We start from the raw sequence: 20,066 nt of genomic DNA on the forward strand, positions 1-20,066 counted from the left end.
TTTTTTAAAACTAGAGTTAAAATTTTATTCATGCTATAAACATGGATAGTTAGGTCTTTTTCTCAATTCCTCAATAACTGCTTCCATACTCCAGTATCAACAGCTTTCTTCACTGCAAAACTTCTAATCAATTCCTGTAAAAACATGCCACAGTAAAAGACTACAAGTACAACAAAGCTTTAAAACCACAGATACAATGGAACTATTAAGTTATAAACAGCAAAAGGGTGTTTAATTCCTGGCATTTGCATGGCGCACAAAGTTAAACACATAAACGGTATGAATATCGTATTATCTTTGGTACCTTACAAGAAACAAAATCTCCATCCAGTACATAATAGGAACGGTATATACATGACCATGATGCAAATAAGGGTTTTTTGGTTTTCTTTTCTGTCTTTGACAGTTTCATGATGCTTTGTTGCAAGAAAGTTTAACATATCTGAATTTTAGTGTTAAAATTACATCTAAGTAATTCCTGAATATTGAGTCTGATATGACCATTTGCATTGTGTAGTATGATATCACCGTCGTTTGAATATGAGTATGATAGGATATTTTCAATTGTGTAGTATGGTAGTGTATGTCTTAAAATTTCTTGTTATGTATGTGAATTTTACTTCCTTGACGTATTGGTAAGACCGTGATATCCACATCATGGAAAACGTCTCAACTCGATTAAAAGAGCTGTTAAACTTTCTCTAGATGACTTTAAGGCTAATCATTCTGGAGAAAGTTCCCGTGCCCTCCAGGTAATTTCATATCTAATTATCTGTCGTTCTCTCTCTCTCTCTCTCTCTCTCTCTCTCTCTCTCTCTCTCTCTCTCTCTCTCTATCTCTCTCTCTCTCTCTCTCTCTCTCTCTCTTGCACATTTATGGTATGTGGCCTCTCGCACTGAGTTTTGTACACAATAAAACCTCCCTCTGTAAGAAGCAGCCACCACTCCTTTTCAAAAGAACAAAAGCATCCACAACAAAGGAAATAAATTGAAATGTTTTAGCTATTAATTTAACAGCTTGATTTACCATTCAATGAACTGAATTTTCATCATAGAATTCCTTTTATGTATGATTGTCCAGTCTATATTCTAATATGGCCAGGATCCTGCATTCTTAGCCGTTAGCAAAGTTTCCTGCCTCAGGCTGAATGTGAGTGACAGATAGTTCAAAGTAGCATATTGCCCTATAAATTTTGCATTCTTCACCAAATTTTATGGGCTTGTGACCTGCTTTCCCTCTTCTCTACTAAGGAAGTTGAGGATTGTGAGAGTCTTCTTCTAAAGGTCTAAAACTTCCAAACTAAATTGGTCAATTGCGCTATATTCTTTTAAGGGAAAAATAAAATTAAGAAAACAAACTCATTTGATGATTAGGCGTTTTGCAGCCTGGTTTGGTGTAAGATTTTTCGTAACATATACTCATTGAAAATAGACAAAAATATTCTAAACAAAAATCTTGCATCAAATTTAAAAAATACTAAACAAAACACTTGATGAATCATCGGGTAAGGAAATGACAACATTGATGAATCTTTTCCTTTATCAACTTCAGAGCAAACTTCTCTTCACCTAATCTGTTTCTCTTTGCCTGCATCATTTGAGGAAAACACTTGTTTAATTGTATACTCATATATAGATCTCTCATGCAAAAAATAGAAATAGCTATTAGAATGTGAAAATTTTATTGTAGCAACGATTCACTTCCCGTACCAATTTAATACAAGTATGCACATAGAAGAGAATCAACTATGATATAAATAATGAAACAAATGATTGATTATTTAGTTGTCAACATAAATGAAACCTTTGTAATGTAATTTTCCCTTTATATATGATATATGATTTAATACATATATGTTTCATGGACAGAATGTGAAGACCAAGGGAATCGTGTATCTCATCCTCAAGTAAATTGGCAATAGTAGAAACTAGAAACTATAAAGCTAATGGGAAAGAAGATGAAATATAAGTAAATATACAACAATGCCTTAAAAAATAAAATAAATAAGCAACAATTGAGAAAGTTGTAGACAGACCTTACACCGACTAGTTCAGTTCTCAAATCTTAATTCAACAAGCAATGATCAACAAAGCAAATTATCAAGAATGCATTAGAATTGATTCCAGAGGCCACAATAAACATCAAAGCAAGTTATCAAGATTATCAATTCTTGGAAGGAAATCCATTGTAATTAACTCATATTTTCGTATTCCTCATTCTTTAGTTTGTTTACCATTTTGTCTCTATTATAATCCTATTTTATCATCCATAAAAGACAGTTTTTTGCCATTAATTATATAAATGTGGTACCGGTTTCTATCATATCCCTTTTTTAGTCTTGTTGTTGTTTCCCATTTTCCCTCAACATATGGTGACACTTTCTCGTCTCATCCCAATATAAATAGCCCAGGATTTTATGGGTGGTTTGATAATATAGGACAGATAGAGAAATGTTGTGGTTTTTTGGATGGTAGTTGAAGACGACAATACTGGAATTTTATTCGTAATCAACAACACACTCCCTTTGTGCATTATGAGGAACTTTCATGACATTCTTTTTTAACACGAGAAAAGAGGAAGAACGAGTGTCTGAATTGGTTGATCAATGGCTTCAACTTCGGAGCCTCGTGTGGTGGAGGAGAGGCTTGATCGAGCTATGACAAACGATGCTTGGTTTCAACTTCCCCCAGATAAGCTCGAGAACTTGGTGGCACCAGCTTCATATCACTATTCCGTTCTTGTTGATAGAGAGAACCCATGGTGAGAACAAGTGAACATCGACACAAGTTTAAGTTTGAAAATGCTTGATGCGTTGAACCTAGTCTCCACGATGTGGTTAATAGTTGGATTGGTAATTCTGATCGAAGAATAGTCCCACAGTTGGAATTGTGTGCGTATGAGTTATCCCACTGGAGTAAGGCAAACTTGAAAACTGGTTTCAACGGGTTTATAAGATGAAGGTTGGAAAAGTCACACAGTAGAAATTGTGTGAAGGATCTTATGAGGTGTTTTGATCATGCGTTCTTTCGTGGATGACACATTTGTTGGTACAAGATGATCTCTATTGGAGGCAGAGGGCTAAAACTCAGTGGTATCGAGATGGGGACTTGAACACCAAAATTTTTTCATGCTTCTGCTTCCTCAAGGAGGAAAGTGAATAGTGTAGATTCTCTTGAAAACTTGGATGGTGTCCGGGTAACAGATGACCTGGGGATGCGCCTACTTGCAAAAGATTATTTCGATGATATGTTTTAGGAATAAGCTAGCACTAGGGAGTCGGTAGTCGGTGTCATTGCGCTGGTGATCGATGATGAACGAATATGCACCTTAATATTCCTTTCTGTATTGATGAATTCGATGATTACATGATTTCTATGCAACTACATAAATGTCCAGGTCCGGATGGCTTCAATTCAGGCTTCAATCACAATTTTTGGGAAGTGTGTAGCCCAAATATTTTCAAGAATGTTGCTCTCGGCTTAATGATGGAAGTCCCTCCCTCACTTATTTTTAAAAATATTGCTCAAGGGTCAAACTCAGATGACTATGAAGGATTGGAGACCCATAACTCTTTGCAATGTTATGTATAAGTTGCTTTCAAAGTTTTTAGGTAACATGTTAAAGAATGTACTGCAGAAGTGCATTTCTAATAATCAATCAACTTTTGTTCCACGTCATTCTAATCTAGACAATGTTATGGTGGCTATAGAGATTGTCTGTTTTACGAAGTTTAGGACAAAAAGCAATGATGGTGTTGTTGCTTTAAAGTTGGATATTATCGGTAAAGTGTATGACCGTATTGACCGACTCTATTTGAAAGAGGTTATAGTTAAAATGGACTTTTCTCACTAATAGATCCATTGAATCATGATGTGTGTTGAGTCGGTATACTATTATGTGATTGTGAATAATGATGTGGCTGGTCCTATTATTATAAATTAACTTCAATCGGTAGCTCATACATCTATAATGCAAAACACGAGATGTCTCTTTCAACTAAGTCCCGTATAAGCTTAAAGAACAACATATTAGCTTTGATGGCACTCTAATGTTGGACTAACTTTTTACACGTATCATATGGAAATTGTAACTTTTTAATCTATATACGAGACATATTTTTCTTTCAAAATTATATATTTGAGGGAGTAATAATAAAATATTGTAAGTCGTAAAGTGTCGTAAGTTGTTTAAATATTTTTGGCTTTATAAATTTGAGAGGTGTAAGAGATTGGTTTGGTTTAAATTTTTGAGAGAGAATAATTGAAACAATTAAAAAGTAGTTGGTGTAGTTTTCTTTGATTCAATTGTGTTGTTGATTGAATTGTGTTGACATAGTTTAAAAATGGGTTATATTAAGGATTTAAAAGAGGAAATGGTTTATAAAATTTATATAAAAAAAAGTTCATTTTTAAAATTTTAATGTGTTGAATATACAATTTCTAAGATTTTTTTTTTTTTTTACTTTAGGCTTCTAAACAAGTGTCTCAAAAAAAAAAGTGTCTCAAAGACACTTGTTAGCATTTCCCTTTAAAAATTAATAAACTACTTTATTTATAAAATCTATTTAAAATAACAAGTATATAATATCTACGATGAAAATTTGTCTTTTTTTTTTTGGCTTAAATAAGTTTTTGTTGCTTATAAAAATCTCAAATTTGGGTTTAGTAATTCTAAAAAATTTCAGCAAGTTTTGATCCCCAAATATTTTTCGTCACGACTTTTGGTTTCTGTTATTAAGTCAACTCATGTGTCCTTCACAGTTTTAAATGACTTTTTACGGAGATATTTTAAATATTATAACAATCTCTTCCACAAAAATTTAGAATTTTTAACAAAATAAATTAAAAATTCATATTTAATTTATCCCTTGTTAAAAAATTTAAATCTGTGAAAGAGAAATTATTTTCTTTGTGCCTAGAAATTCACTCCTTAAGATGAATAAATTGGGAATTCAAGGTCCAAACCCCAACCCTACATATTGTAAAGTCCATGTCAACTAAGCTATGATAGAGAGAGAATGATAGCGACAATAAAAACACATGTAATGAGAGAGATGACTATTCTAAAAGTTGTCTAAAAAGTGGTCAAATAAAGTTTTCTATTTTCTTTTGAGAATTAATGGTCAAAGTTTTCTAAGTCAAAATAAATGGACCATGGAAACATTTACATCCACATCACGGATTAGTGGCATCCATGTGTGTGTGTATAGTCATTCAGTGGATTGCGCCAAGTATCATTTCTGTTTGCTATATGGAGGCAAATCTGAAATATGAATTTATAAAAACCCTTAAAACATATCCAAGTCCGGGTCCAAGTAGTTGAAATCGCTTTCTTGAAACTCTACTTCTGGTTCATGGATATGATCATCCTCCTCAAAAAGGAAAGGCGCAATTTCTTTAGATTTGTCGGGATCCTTGTCATTCGTCTCTATAACTGAAACAATCTTTTCCTTGATACTGTTTTCCATTATTTCAGTTCCAACATCTTGAGACTGTAATCCAAGTAGAGAAAAGCATTCTCTCTGGAAATCTAAGTCACTTGAAGACAAGATAAGTCCGGCAATTGTTTGAGCGAGATCAGGGGCATAATTGCGAATCTGAAAGTGATAGACCAGTATTAGGCTGCAAAGTTGATCAATAAATTAAATGAAACCAACGAGATAATACAGAAAATGCAAAACAATCTTACAACCCAGGTACTCATGCAAAGATGGATATGAATCATTCAATAGATATAGCACATGTTATAAAAAGAAACGCAGATGATATAGTGAATGTGAATGCTATACTACACAGTATTAATAGACAAACACATATTGTAGATAATAATGCACACAAAGAGTACATGTTATGAAAAACCTTACACCAAACCAGGCTGCAAAAGGCCTACTCAAAGATGTGTTTGTTTTCTTCGTTTTAATTTTCACTTAAAAAGAATAAAGCGAGATCGACCGACCAATTTAGTTTGGAAGTTTTAGGATTTTAGCAGCAGACTCTCAATCCTCAACATCCTTAGTAGAGAAGAGGTAAAACAGGTCACATTCTCATAAAATTTGGTTAAGATTGCAAAATTTATAGGGCAATGCTACTTTGATCTATCTGTCACTCATATTCAGCCTGAGACAGGAAACTTCGCTAACAGCTACAAATGCAGGATCCTGGCCAAACTCGAATATTTACTGGATAGTAATACATAAAAGGAATTATGCGATGAAAATTCAGTTCATTGAATGGGAAATCAAGCTGTTAAATTAAGAGTCAAGACATTTCAGTTTCTTGCCTTTCTGTGGATACTTGTTCTTTTGAAAAGGAGTGGTGGCTTCCCCATACAGAGGGAGGTTTTATTGTGTACAAAACTCATTGCGAGGGGCCACAGATCACAAATGTGCGAGAGAGAACGACAGATAATTAGATATGAATTTACCTGGAGGGCACGGGAACTTAGAAAATCTCCAGAATGATTAGCCTTCAAGTCATCCAGAGAAAGTTTAACAGCTCTTTTAACAAGGCTTCTTTCAAGTTGAGACATTTTCCTTGGTTTGGGTATCACCGTCTTACCAATACGTCAAGGAAGTAAAATTCACATACGGAACAAGAAATTTTAATAGATATATACCACCAAACTACACGGACCAAATGGTAATATCACACTCATATATTCATGTAGGAAACAAGTAAACTATTTTGACTAGCATATGTATTATATTTACCTAGAAGTACATTAGATGTAATTTAAACAGTAAAAACTTTAAGTTGCACACTAGTTTTGTCAAAAGAAAAGGTAAATCTCTCATGATACACTAGATCCCCTAAAATTTTAGTAAGAACTGCTATATTATCACTTATTTAGTTAATTGATATAATAGAAAAAATTCAAAGAAATGTCTTGCAACAAAGCATCAAGAAACCATCAAAGAAAAAGTAAAAACAAAATGTGTTTTAACTGTCCAAGATAAAGAAAAAAAGGATCTGTCCAATGCTGGATATTGTTTTAGATATGAGTGGAGGACAATATCAATGTGAGTATCAGTAGGCAAGTTTTCCCATTCTAGCAATGCAGTGCCATCGAGCTCTACTATACCTCCTAAATGCAAACCATATCTTTTCCAGTCAATACTTTTCAATGCCTTCATAGAAGATTGAGACATCGCACATGGTGAAAAGTCCTTGAAATACAAAACCTGATACCAAACATTGTTAGTTATCGTCAAAACTAATTGGCAGATAAGTTAAACCTATGCAACAAATCAAACCGAAGCATATAATTTGAGGGACAAGTTCAAGGACCTCTGTTTTGTCACCATATTCCCTGAAACATGTAGTGTTCTGAATTGACATATTACTTATTATTATGACTGCTTCCATCACTAGTTCGGTGTGCAGACAGTTTTCAGCGCAGCAAGCCACTCCAACTTTGAGATCCTCCCTACCAACGGTTCAAAAAGTTGGTAATTCAAAATCTTTTAGTGTTATACTTTAAGAATCTTGGTTCCTCTTTTAATTCAGTGTGCCATATCCACCAATGAAGTAAATATTTGGAGAAGGCTCCGATTTACCAGGCAAACCAAGTTCTCACAGTTACTTCTAGACATGATACAATTTCTTTTACAATTTGTATGCAATGTATGTAATGTTACAACCATCAATTTAAATGGACCCAGTTAATAGTAACATGTCATGAATCACATGTAAATGGGTCAACTTTTGTGCATACTAGACACCAAAAAGTGTCTGGTCATATCACACGTTAAGGGTTCCTCTACAAAGAGTTAAAAACTACTATGCATTATACTTACCATGCACATAGTGTAGCAAACAGGGAGATTTATGGTTCAACTAATAATCAGCATATCACAAAAATTGTTGGATTATGTCTACAAATAATCAATCATATTTGAAGTATAGCAAAGCAGAAAAGATATCTTCCTAAATCTTGAGCATTTAGCTTTGGGAAAGAAACCAAACTACTGATTCTAGAACAAAAACATTACGTTTCTAAATGATAAACATGGAGCTGACTTGAGATAGGGAATGTACCAACTTGTGAAGCAAGAGTTACATTTGATACTTAAGTTATTTCCGTGCTTAAGTACGTAGTCTCCGAGGCCAGACTTAAGATGTTCAAGAGTTGATGCTGAGATTGGTAACTGATTGCACATATTTGCAAGAAAAACCTTTTCATATCGTGATTCAGGTACATCAAAATCTTCTGATACTAATTGAATTGCAACATTCTGAACAGAAAATCAAAGTTAATAGCTAAAACTGTGTCAGAATCTCAACCAAGTATTTTGTATAAACTGTGGACTATATAAACGATATTCTTTTGACTCAAGATTGTATAAGTGATATAGAAGTGCAATTTGCACTCTGATTTGTGGAATTAGTAACTGTTGATAGCATTAAAACCAAGCTGAAGTTTCAATATGAGGTTCTGCATTAAATTTATAAGGTTACTTCAGATTATATCAACGGTATAGACTTGGAATTCGGCAATCTGATTTGTCAGAATTTTGTTTACTGTTGTTAGTATATGTGATGGAAGAAAAATACTCTCCAGCTGCACCATACACACACTGCAACTTTTGTTTGTTTGTTTGAAAGAATATGAGAGCCTTTAAGAATTCTGCAGTAATGACAGTTCAACTTACAGGAATATTTAGAATCAGCACCTGCAAAATCAAAAAATAAAAATATAAACAAAAAGAACATGGAAATTGAAGAATGTTTTGCAGATAAATAGTGATGTTAGAACTTCAATAAGTTCCTTTGAACAATATAGCTTCAATATTAATATGCATTAAAGAACTCAGTTGTCACAAGCTTGTTACACTCAGGCTCAATAAAGCTACCTTCATATTTGTGCCTGTGAGTGTTTGTCACTACTTTGTTTTGGTTCTTTTATTTCTTATTTACCACAACGACTTCCTGTTTTTAGAGTGTCAGTTTAGTGCATAGAAGAAGCACTAACATTCTTTGATTCCTCAATATGGCAACATCTAATACGCCAAAATTGCTTTACGTACTGCTCCAATGGACAAATGCAAAATATATACCCAAACCTATAATGTGTACTTACACACTGTCTAGAACTGTCAGTGCTTTCTTATAATTGAAACATTTGTTACAGCTTCCTTTTTTCTGTAGCATTTAGCTAAGTTGGTGTACTTCCAAGTGCTAACCAGGAAATATGCCCCGGTAGATTCAATCTTTGTTCAGGCTTAAATTTTATCGATGACTATATGAAATGATAGTTATTTCCCTAGAAATGCTGGATGACAAGGAAGTAGGCACTCTGACAAATGAACCATTTGATAAATCAGATGTTGATTAAAATTATTGGCATACAAAAATTTCAAAGTTCTATAAATCACCATTGATTTACTTTTTGCAACAAAAAAAGATTCCACCAAGTAGACAATTAAGTCGACATACCTTCTCTAGGAGGCTATGAATTTCAGCCAGTAAGAGATCAGAGTTAACAAAAGAAGAGAGGCAAACTTCACTACCACTGCAAAATAAGACGGCCGCCGATTTTTTAAAATAAACTTAACCAACAAACTAGTCTTAAATCAATGAAGTTGAAGTTCAAGTGCCTTGGACTGGGGCACCATCCCCTCACCCTAAAATTTTTGTAACCAAAAAAATCAATGAAGTTCAAGTAAATTTCATGCCTGAATTTTGCACCATTTTTTGAGTCTGAAGTTAGATTTGTTATTCTGGAGGAACCACTTTCTTTCAGATTTATCTGATAATTATGTATCTCGCTATCATTGATACCTACCATTTCCATAGACTGCGATAAGAATCGTGATAACAACAAAACTAACATGGCAACATATATTAAATAGTTGAAATCTATGTCACTCTTAAACCATGAAGTAGTACAATGGCACCAAAAAATACTTTAACATTTGTTAGATTTTCACATTGTTAATAAAAACTGAGTTCATAATTTCATATCAAAAGTACCTATAACCATTAAAATAATATCCTAGAAACATCTTCCTTAAATATATGACCTCCCAAATTATGATCACACACGAACAATTCAGTTGTCCAGATACAAAAAATAATGATCTCTTTTTAAATTTGTGCACATGGGATATGGATCTGTATATGTTTAATATAATCAAAATGGAACTACCATTAGAACATTGAACTTACTGGTGGTTTTGATAGAAAGCATTCCATCTGTTTCACAAAATTAAAATCATCAATCAATACACATATCTACAAAATGCAAATTATTCAAAGGAGGATAAAACATCAACTCTGCTGATAATCATGACTTAGTTCAGTTACCCCAATTGTCAGCAGCATTTGTGAAAGAAACTCTCAAGTTTTGAAATTCCTCTAAGCTGCTTCCTACGCCAGTATCAGAGACTGCTTACAATAAAAATTGAATATTATTATTACAAAAATAAAAATAAAAATAAAAAGATACATTTGTCTTATAACCTTTGCAGCACCAGCACTTTTGATTGAAGACGTGTCCGGTGTCTGATACCAACAGATGTAATTACCTTCAATTATATCGTTTTCTTAAACTACTTCTGGTGACAACGTGTCACTATCATTTTCTTAAATTTTCTTAAATTACTATCAGTGTGAACATGTCGGTGTCATTTTCTTAAATTACTATGTCTATCAGTGTCAACGTATCGTGTTCTTAAATTTTCTATTCGCAAAAATTGGACTGAAAATCCCTCCAACATAACTGATAAAGCATGTCTCAAAAAATTGAACACAAAAACGCCACTAACATTACTCATAGAAACTATTTCCCTAAAAATTGAAATTATTGCATGACATAGCTATAAATAATTTCGAAAAAATATAATTAAAATACAAAACAAAACAACAAGATCTAAATTTAGTCTCAAACATAGTTTAACAAATTCATCCAATTACGAAATTCAACAAGAAAATGATATTAATTAACGAGAGGGAAAGAGGATTACTAGAAATTCGAAGAGAAGGATTGGAAGATGAAGAGCGAGTGAGAACGATTGAGAGTCTGCAAATCTGCTCCGATAATCGGCATCGCTGATATGCTGAAGATATTAACTGCAATCGGAAATTGAAATCACAAATTTAAATGAACAAATCGGAAAATAGTAGAAACCGAATTTGAACAGATTCACATAACCGAATCCACGATGAAATGATAGAAAAGTAAATTTATGTGAAAATTTTGTTGCGAAGAGATTAAGAAGAAGAAGAAGAAGAAGAAGAAGAAACTCACGTGTAAGCAAAGTTTCTGAGATGAAGAAAACTCCATTTTCAAAATTAAGCACTTTCTCGTTTGCGCGCTGAAAACTAAGCTACGGTTTTGAAATTCAATTTTTATTTATACTCGGAATCAAAATGGTGGACCCGATAAGTGGGCCTACCAATTGGCTTCACTCGATCCATAATTAAGGGCTCGTTTGGATAAATGGCTTATTTGCAGCTTCCAACACAAACATTTGTTTTTGCAAACGCAGTAAGTTTTTTTTTTTTTTTTTTGAGGGAAAGTTGTTTTTATTTTTATAAACTACAGTTAAGAAATTATGAAAATAAATTGAAAAAGCTTATGAAAGTTGTCATAAGTTATATAAAAAACAATCCACCTAAACTTATGTCAATAGATAAGTTTAAATAAGTCAATTCAACTAAGTACTAAGGGTGTGTTTGTTTGAGCGCTTAAAAAAAATATAGATTGTGTTAAAAAAAATATGGAGATCTTTTTTTTGAGATTTTTTTTTTAAAAAAAATATGAATTTATATATGTTTGTGGTTTACTGCCCATAAAAATCATTTTTAAAAAAAAAAAATTAACTTGTTCATCATGTGTTACTTCCTTGGTTTTTAAAAGATATGTTTTGAGAAAAATTAATCCTAACAACTTTTCATTTTAGAATAAAAATGATGTTTTTTGTTTATGAAATGGTTTTTAAAAAGATCCTAAACAAACACTTAAAAATGAAAAAAATGATTTTTTGTATAAAGAAAATATATATTTTTCTAAAAATATATTAAACAAACACACCCTAACTCTAGTCCACAACTCATTCTGACAGATATTTTTCATACACCACATCTCATTATTTATCCCAAATAATTTCCTTTTAGGTTAAAAAGTCACTCTTTAGCAAAATTACTAATATTACTAATAACTTTAAAACTTAAAAGTCATTCCTTCAAAAAGAAAAAAAACTTAAGGGATTAAAAGTCGCCGTTCTCTCGTCTAACTATTTAATCGTTCACTGCAAAATTGTTTATCTTCATGATCGTTTAAGAACTAAATTTATGAGAGAGTTATAGTTTAGGGAATAATTGATTGTTTATTCATTTTTTTTCCAAAGTAATTATATCAAATAACTAAAATCAAAAAAATAATAATCATAAATTTTACGAACTAATATTTTTAAATAATATTTAGCAAAATCAAAATTTTGAGTTTCACGAACTAATTAATTATATTGTATTAAATGTGAATTATATGTCATAAATCTCATATACGCTTGCTTTCTATTTCTTAAAACTGAAGAAAATGTGAGATGGAGAAGTTGAGAAAAGTGAAAAGAATATTGTTGAATTATTTTTTAAAAATATGGAGAGGCAACAAGTTGTGTGAAGGAATGAGATGTTTTTACATTAAAAATTGTTATATTAAATAGGCTAAAACTGTCATCGTGATCTTAGCTCAGTAGGTATGGACAATGCATAAAATATGCAAGGTCCGGGGTTTAAAACCAGGTCACCACCACAAAAAAAAAAAAATAGATATTACGGTGAGTTAATTAGAATCACGTTGAACCACTATAATTTTATAGAAGTTATATTTTGAAGTATATGTTTAGATTCATGATAAATTTGTAGAAGGTTCGTCGTAATTTCGACAAACCAACGGACAATTCAAACATGTATGTATGTAACTTTAGTAAAATCACAGTGGTTCACCACCGTGACAAAACTCAATGTGACATGAAATACGTACTTTCTTTGTGGCATGATGCCAAAACATTTGCTTAAATGCATATTCTTAGTTGTTTTATATGTTTTTTTTTTCCACTTAATACTCTTTTGTTGTAAAAGAAGAATTGAAGCATTTGGGGTCCATGAGAAAAGTGCTTTGCACCACAGACCTTACAATGAAATTTCTGACTTCTTGCACTCGCAAAGACAAACAAGTATGAAATCCATTTGCAGACAAATATGCTCGCAGTGACCATGCTTTGATGGCTACGCTGCTTGTTTGACTGAATTTCTGCCTTGTCATTTCCTTGTTGTGTATGGCTTTATCACTTGTAACAAAATTATGCTACCATGCTAATAAGTACCATAAGTCCATAACCGATGTGAAATATAAAGGTTAAAATAACGTGTAAAATCAAATTGTGGAAAGTTGATAACATGACTTTTTTTATTAGAAAAGAAAAAAAAAAATAGTTTGAATTATTTCATGCCTCCAACCGGAGCCAACTTAACCTTGTGTATGAAAGCTAATAGTTTCAAATTGAGAATTATCGCGTGTTTGGAACCACGTGGCCAAGTCATTCTCATGTTACAACGTGTTTTTTCAACGTGAAAACCAAAAGATTTGATGCATAGCTTTTCTCTCATTATTTATCTCCACGACTATTTCATTTGTCCCGCCGTAATACCAAACATAGACTAATTAATTTCACACTAGATCAAAAGAGTCTATTTGTTCATTTAGAAGACTTATAAGTAAGCTACAAACTGGATGAGACATTCAAAAAGATCAAATCCAAACCTAAAATAAATTCTATGATGGATATAGGTTAGTGTTAAGCTTTAGATGTTTTGACACACACACAAAATCTGTCTAAGTAAATTCTTGTTTCCGGAAAGCTTGTAGGGGCATTGCATAAATATACACGGGGTCATGGTTCGAACGTCAAACACCTCGTTTATTTATTTTAAGAGGTGAATTTCTTGAAGAAAAAAACTTGCTTAATTTTTTTTTTCCTTTTTTTTTAATAATGTTAGTGATCTACCTACCTATGAACAAAATATGTGTTGTAAAGCAACTAATGGAGCAGTTCATAATCAGAATGCTAATTAACAGGAGCCTACTTACTTACATCCAATGGTAAAATAAAAGGGATAATTGCAATGAAAGTTTAACAAAACTCTACTAAAATAACTAGTATACTTTTGAAAGAACGATCACATTATGCCAGCCATTGGCATCGCTGGATGAAACAGAACCCACCATTTGATCACAAATCATATTCTCACTGCTGGACGTGGAATTATTCTCCTTTTACTTGACCCTTGCTTTCTCTCTTAATGCATAATATGAAAGGATTTTCCAAGTACTTGCCTAAAACTATTTTCCCTTTTCCCAAAAATAGAAACTATTTTGCCTTTAGTGCATGCATGTGGCGAATTTCTCCACATGTGTCTTTTTTTATGACCAGTCATCGATTCTTTGGTACATTTTGGACTCCTTGGCTAAGGAAGGAATGAATCTATGCAACAAAACCGATCAAAGGAAGAGCATAAAATCCCAATCTATATTTCATTAGCCCTTATATTTGAACACTCCTACTTTCTCAATGTCTCATTTTTTTTATATCTTTATTTCTATCACATTATTTATATATCACATATATTACATTACTCTTTCTATTTTTCTCTCTCTCTAGATATAGAATGGATTTGGATGTACATCAAATTTATTCTACACAAAGAAAGAAAGAAAGAAAGAAAGAAAGAAAGAAAGAAAGAAAGAAATAAATTTGATATATAAACAGAGTGATAGAAAGAAAATGAAATATAATGTTGAATATAATGACTCTATTCATTATTCTCTATTCAGCACTTCGGGGAAGTTTACCAATATAATAGAAATAAGCATATTTTTCCTTTGTTTTCATATTGTAGCCCAATATGTATGTATTGGATTACCATATTATTGGTATTAAGTTTTTTCTTAATGACAACTAATCTTTGTTGCAGAACATGTATGACATATAAGATGAGTTATCCCCTCCTAATCAAATTTTTTCTACACGTCGGAGTTAGAGATGGAACTCATTACCAATTGCTTAAGGAGTTTAAGTCCCTTACCAATTAAACTAATTCATTATTGATCGGTGTAATTTATACTCCCTCCGGTCACATTTATAAGCAAAAAGTAACTTTTTAAGTTCATTGAATGACTAATGTATCTAACCTATATATAGACCGGATACATTAGATATTCAATGAATCTAAAAAGTTGTTTTTTGCTTATAAATGTGACCGGAGGGAGTATTTGTGTATGTAAAAATTGAATTTTGATAACAAGATTAAAACTTGAAGCTGACATTCCCTTAAAATGATGAACAACTTCTCACTGAGACATTAATATATTGGCATTGGGATGTATGAGGACTTATATCATCAATACCAACCCAACACTCCCAACTAGATTCCCTCTTTCAAAAGGAATAAAGGAAGGGTGACCCCATTAAGCTGATAAGGTTGTGCTTGAAATTATTAGTGCTTGATACTTTTGTACAGATCCCAATGTTTTTTTTTTTGAAATAAGATCCCAATGTTAATAACCAAAAATATTGGTCTCTCTCAGTGTTTCCCCTTTCACAGTTTTCAATGAAATCCTTGACCGGGTGTGTCTCCTAACATTTCAGACTTAAACAAACCATCCTCCTGCTAAAATGGTCATTTTTTGTGTTTTTATAATGACCAACAATTTTATAAAGCAATAGGACGATATGTTTTTGGAGCATTTGTTGAAAAAATAAAAAAATTGAATGTTTTATTAAAAATAACATTTTTTATACTTTTAAATGTTTTATTTTTTTTGGGATTACAAGAGGCCAAAACCCAAAGAAAAAAGAGAATTTTTTTTTTCCGACCCTGTTTGCCAAAAAAATTCCAAAGTTGACCCCCTATTGAAAAAAAATACAGAAATGACCCACTTTCAATTTTTGGGGGTTTTTTTTTTGTCGTTTTCTTCAGTCCCGCCGTTTCAATTGGCGGGAATGAGCCGTCATCCTGACAAACGTCACGTCGTGACAGGCCAGGCTGCTGCAGGTTTTTTTTAATTATTTTTTTTGGTACCGCCATTTGAAATGGCGGGAATGAATATATTTTTTTTTTTCGTTTTTTTATTTTTTTGGCCATTGTTTGTTTAATAAAAACAGAAAATAATAATAATAAAAATTATTTTTTGGCAAGAAATAATAATAATAATAAATAAAAACATAAATAATAATAATAATAAATAAAAACATATTAATTTATTTGAACACATAATACATAACGTTATTAACTATCGGTTATTTATACTTGGACAATTTCTCCTAATATGACCGGTATGCCGACACAACCCACACTGTCTCGGTGTCGGAGTCTTCTCTACCACCTCCTCGTCCATTTCAGTCCTTATGCGGGTACTATTGGGTCGACCTTTCTTTAGTCTTCGCATGTTTGGATTATGGCAAAGCACGGGACCGTCGTATGGGGGCCAATAACTCTTATCCTGGACTACTTTGAAAGCTGTGTTGTAGATGGAGTAAACACTCTCCATACGACGGTCCCGTGCTTTGCCATAATCCAAACATGCGAAGACTAAAGAAAGGTCGACCCAATAGTACCCGCATAAGGACTGAAATGGACGAGGAGGTGGTAGAGAAGACTCCGACACCGAGACAGTGTGGGTTGTGTCGGCATACCGGTCATATTAGGAGAAATTGTCCAAGTATAAATAACCGATAGTTAATAACGTTATGTATTATGTGTTCAAATAAATTAATATGTTTTTATTTATTATTATTATTATTTATGTTTTTATTTATTATTATTATTATTTCTTGTCAAAAAATAATTTTTATTATTATTATTTTCTGTTTTTATTAAACAAACAATGGCCAAAAAAATAAAAAAACAAAAAAAAAATAATATATTCATTCCCGCCATTTCAAATGGCGGTACCAAAAAAAATAATAAAAAAAAACCTGCAGCAGCCTGGCCTGTCACGACGCGACGTTTGTCAGGATGACGGCTCATTCCCGCCAATTGAAACGGCGGGACTGAAGAAAACGACAAAAAAAAAAACCCCCCAAAAATTGAAAGTGGGTCATTTCTGTATTTTTTTTCAATAGGGGGTCAACTTTGGAATTTTTTTGGCAAACAGGGTCGGAAAAAAAAAATTCGAAAAAAGACAACTACCATTAAAGTGAGAAAATACCAATAGAATCTGTTTAACATTAGCAAACTAATCTAACCTTAACAATGCTCGTAAAATTAAGGAAAAATCTCATTCACAATCCATATTTGTCAACGTGTCTGTGCAAGCATTTGCTTCTGTGTATGAGTGCCAAATTCAGACCTCCCAATCCAAACTGAGCAGCTTCCTAATATTTTGCAAAAGACTCCAAGCCGCCACTGATCCCCCTTTCGTCAAAGTAATAGTGGAGACTACTATCGAAGAGTACACGTGAAGCTCCAATTTTTGAATCTCACGAGAACGAACGATTTTCAAACCTTCAAAGACTCCCCATAATTCGGTAATATAAGTGTTGCAACGACTCAAACCTTTCAAAAAAACCGCACATCCAAGCACTGTTTTCTCCCCTAATAACTCCTCCACAACCGGCGTAAAGGCCGCCTGTGGAAGCTCCATCAGTTTTAAGTCTTATCCAACCATTATCTGGAGGCCGCCAATGAGCATTTTTCAGTTTTATAGAATGATGATGACAAAGTTAATTATTACCTATTATTTAGGTCAAGAACCTCTCTATTTTTTAAAAGAAATTCAAAATTTTATTTAAGAGAGATAATCAGAATATTAGTGGAACCTATTTTAAAATTTATTTTCAAATATGAATCTCATCAAATTCTTTTTAGTGTCTTTCTTTTTTCAAATCCAGTTTTTTTATCACCTCAATTCATTTGTTACTTAAATAACTTTTGATTCGTGACTTTTTTTTATAACTTCAACTCTCACGTTCCTTCTCCAAATCATCTTAACTTCCTGTAAACTAATTTTTGTAAAATTTTGTTAAAAACTATTTAAAAATTCTTCTTAACAAAATCAAAATGACAATATGATTTTGTTAAAGTTTCGAAGTGTAGCATTTACCAAAATTGCGAAAGCTCGTGGTGATTCCACTAATCTCACCTCAAATCCAACATCCACTTCATAAAAAACATTTTATGAAACTAATAATGCATCATATCTTCAATACATACTTTTAATTATATGTTTTCAAATAAGTATTCTCTAAAAACCAGAGCATGATTTGCTTTAAATTTGTACAAAATGTCTCCGAGTAAATAGGCAATTTCCCCCCCGAAATTGCAAGGTTTGTCAAATACCCCCCTGTAGTTAACGAAACATCAATTACCCCCCTGAAATTGCATAACGTTAATCAATTTACCCCCTCCGTCAATTTTTCTGTTAACTGTTTACGGTTATGATCAATTACCCCCCTGAAATTTTACACTTATGTGCAAAATGCCCCCTGAACTTGAAAAATTAAAAAAATTGAAAAAATTTTGGAAAAATATTTAAAAACATATTAAAAAATTCTGGAAAAAAGGAAAATCAATAAAAAAAATATTAAAAAATTCTGGAAAATTGAAAAATTAATAAAAATGAAAAAAATCTGGAAAAATTAATAAAAATAAAAAAAATCTGAAAAAATTAATAAAAATAAAATAATCTAATAAAATGAAAAATAATGAAAAAATTCTGAAAAAAATTAAAAAAATTAAAAAATTCTGGAAAAAAATAAAATTTCAAAATTTCTAAAAAAATCAAAATTCTGGAAAAATGAAATTTTCGAAATTCGGGAAAATAAAAATTCTAGAAATTCTGGAAAATAAATTTTAATGAAATTTTAAATTTTTGAAAATAAAAATGAAATTCTGGAAAAAAGAAATTTTAATGAAAAATTTTTGAAATTTTCATTAGTATTTCTCAAAAAATTTCCGGGAATTTTTGTGTATTTATAAACCGAGAATAAAGGAAAAAATATGTGTATTTATAAACCAAGATTAGGTTTTTTATGTATTTTTCGAAATTTCGAAATTTTCATTAGTATTGTTTCCGGGAATTTTTGTGTATTTATAAACCGGGAACTTTTTGTGTATTTATAAACCGAGAATAAGGGAAAAAATACACTGAAAAAACCTAAGCTCGACATATATACTAATCAAAATTTCGGAATTTCGAAAAATACATTTTTTCCAGAATTTTGAAATTTCGACATATATACTAATCAGAATATTTTTTATTTTCCAGAATTTTTTCATTATTTTTCATTTTATTAGATTATTTTATTTTTTTAATCATTTTTTATTTTTATTAATATTTTTAGAATTTTTAAATTTTTTCAGATTTTTTTTTAATTTTTCCAGATTTTTTTAATTTTTTTTTCATTTTTATTAATTTTTCAATTTTCCAGAATTTTTTTAATCTTTTTTTCAATTTTTTTTATTGATTTTTCATTTTTCCAGAATTTTTTAATTTTTTTTTAATATTTTTCCAGAATTTTTTCAATTTTTTTTAATTTTTCAAGTTCAGGGGGCATTTTGCACATAAGTGTAAAATTTCAGGGGGGGTAATTGATCATAAACGTAAACAGTTAACAGAAAAATTGACGGAGGGGGTAAATTGATTAACGTTATGCAATTTCAGGGGGGTAATTGATGTTTCGTTAACTACAGGGGGGTATTTGACAAACCTTACAATTTCGGGGGGGAAATTGCCTATTTACTCAAATGTCTCCCTATTCATATAATTTTTGTCAAGAAAAGTAACAAGATATCATAAACCTTATTTTGTATGTAGTGTGTAACATCTCATTCAAATGATTATCAAAGGGAACACTCCAAGTAAACAAAAGCTGCACTTTCATAGGGCCTTGAGAGTACTATGTCTCTTGATGCCCTAAGATTTCACTTTCTCTCCTTACAAAGCAATCACATTAGTCATCAATGAGTAAAGAACACAAAGAATATCTTTATTTTCTTTTCTTTATTAAAGCAAGTTCCCCTCCTCCCCCTTTTTAAATTCAAAAATATTCCTATTTATTTCAC

At 31.7% G+C, this 20,066-nt stretch overlaps 1 protein-coding gene across 1 annotated transcript; it reads right to left on the bottom strand.

Annotated features, from left to right (window-relative positions):
• Positions 1-5,081: 5,081 nt before the first annotated feature.
• LOC146921057 (type 2 DNA topoisomerase 6 subunit B-like) lies at positions 5,082-11,459 on the bottom strand. Its single transcript, XM_085714455.1, has 12 exons — positions 11,248-11,459; positions 10,964-11,069; positions 10,305-10,385; positions 10,167-10,193; positions 9,674-9,779; positions 9,435-9,510; positions 8,651-8,671; positions 8,037-8,233; positions 7,287-7,425; positions 6,987-7,180; positions 6,424-6,553; positions 5,082-5,596 (listed from the first exon to the last, which is right to left on the bottom strand). Exons 1-12 carry the CDS (start codon positions 11,281-11,283, stop codon positions 5,288-5,290), a joined length of 1,422 nt encoding a protein of 473 aa, XP_085570581.1. The 5' UTR covers positions 11,284-11,459; the 3' UTR covers positions 5,082-5,287.
• Between the last annotated feature and the right edge of the window lie 8,607 nt (positions 11,460-20,066).

The sequence above is a fragment of the Medicago sativa genome, chromosome 5 (genome assembly GCF_051527215.1).
Source record: "Medicago sativa cultivar Bolivia chromosome 5, Bolivia_mono, whole genome shotgun sequence".
Taxonomy (NCBI): domain Eukaryota; kingdom Viridiplantae; phylum Streptophyta; class Magnoliopsida; order Fabales; family Fabaceae; genus Medicago; species Medicago sativa.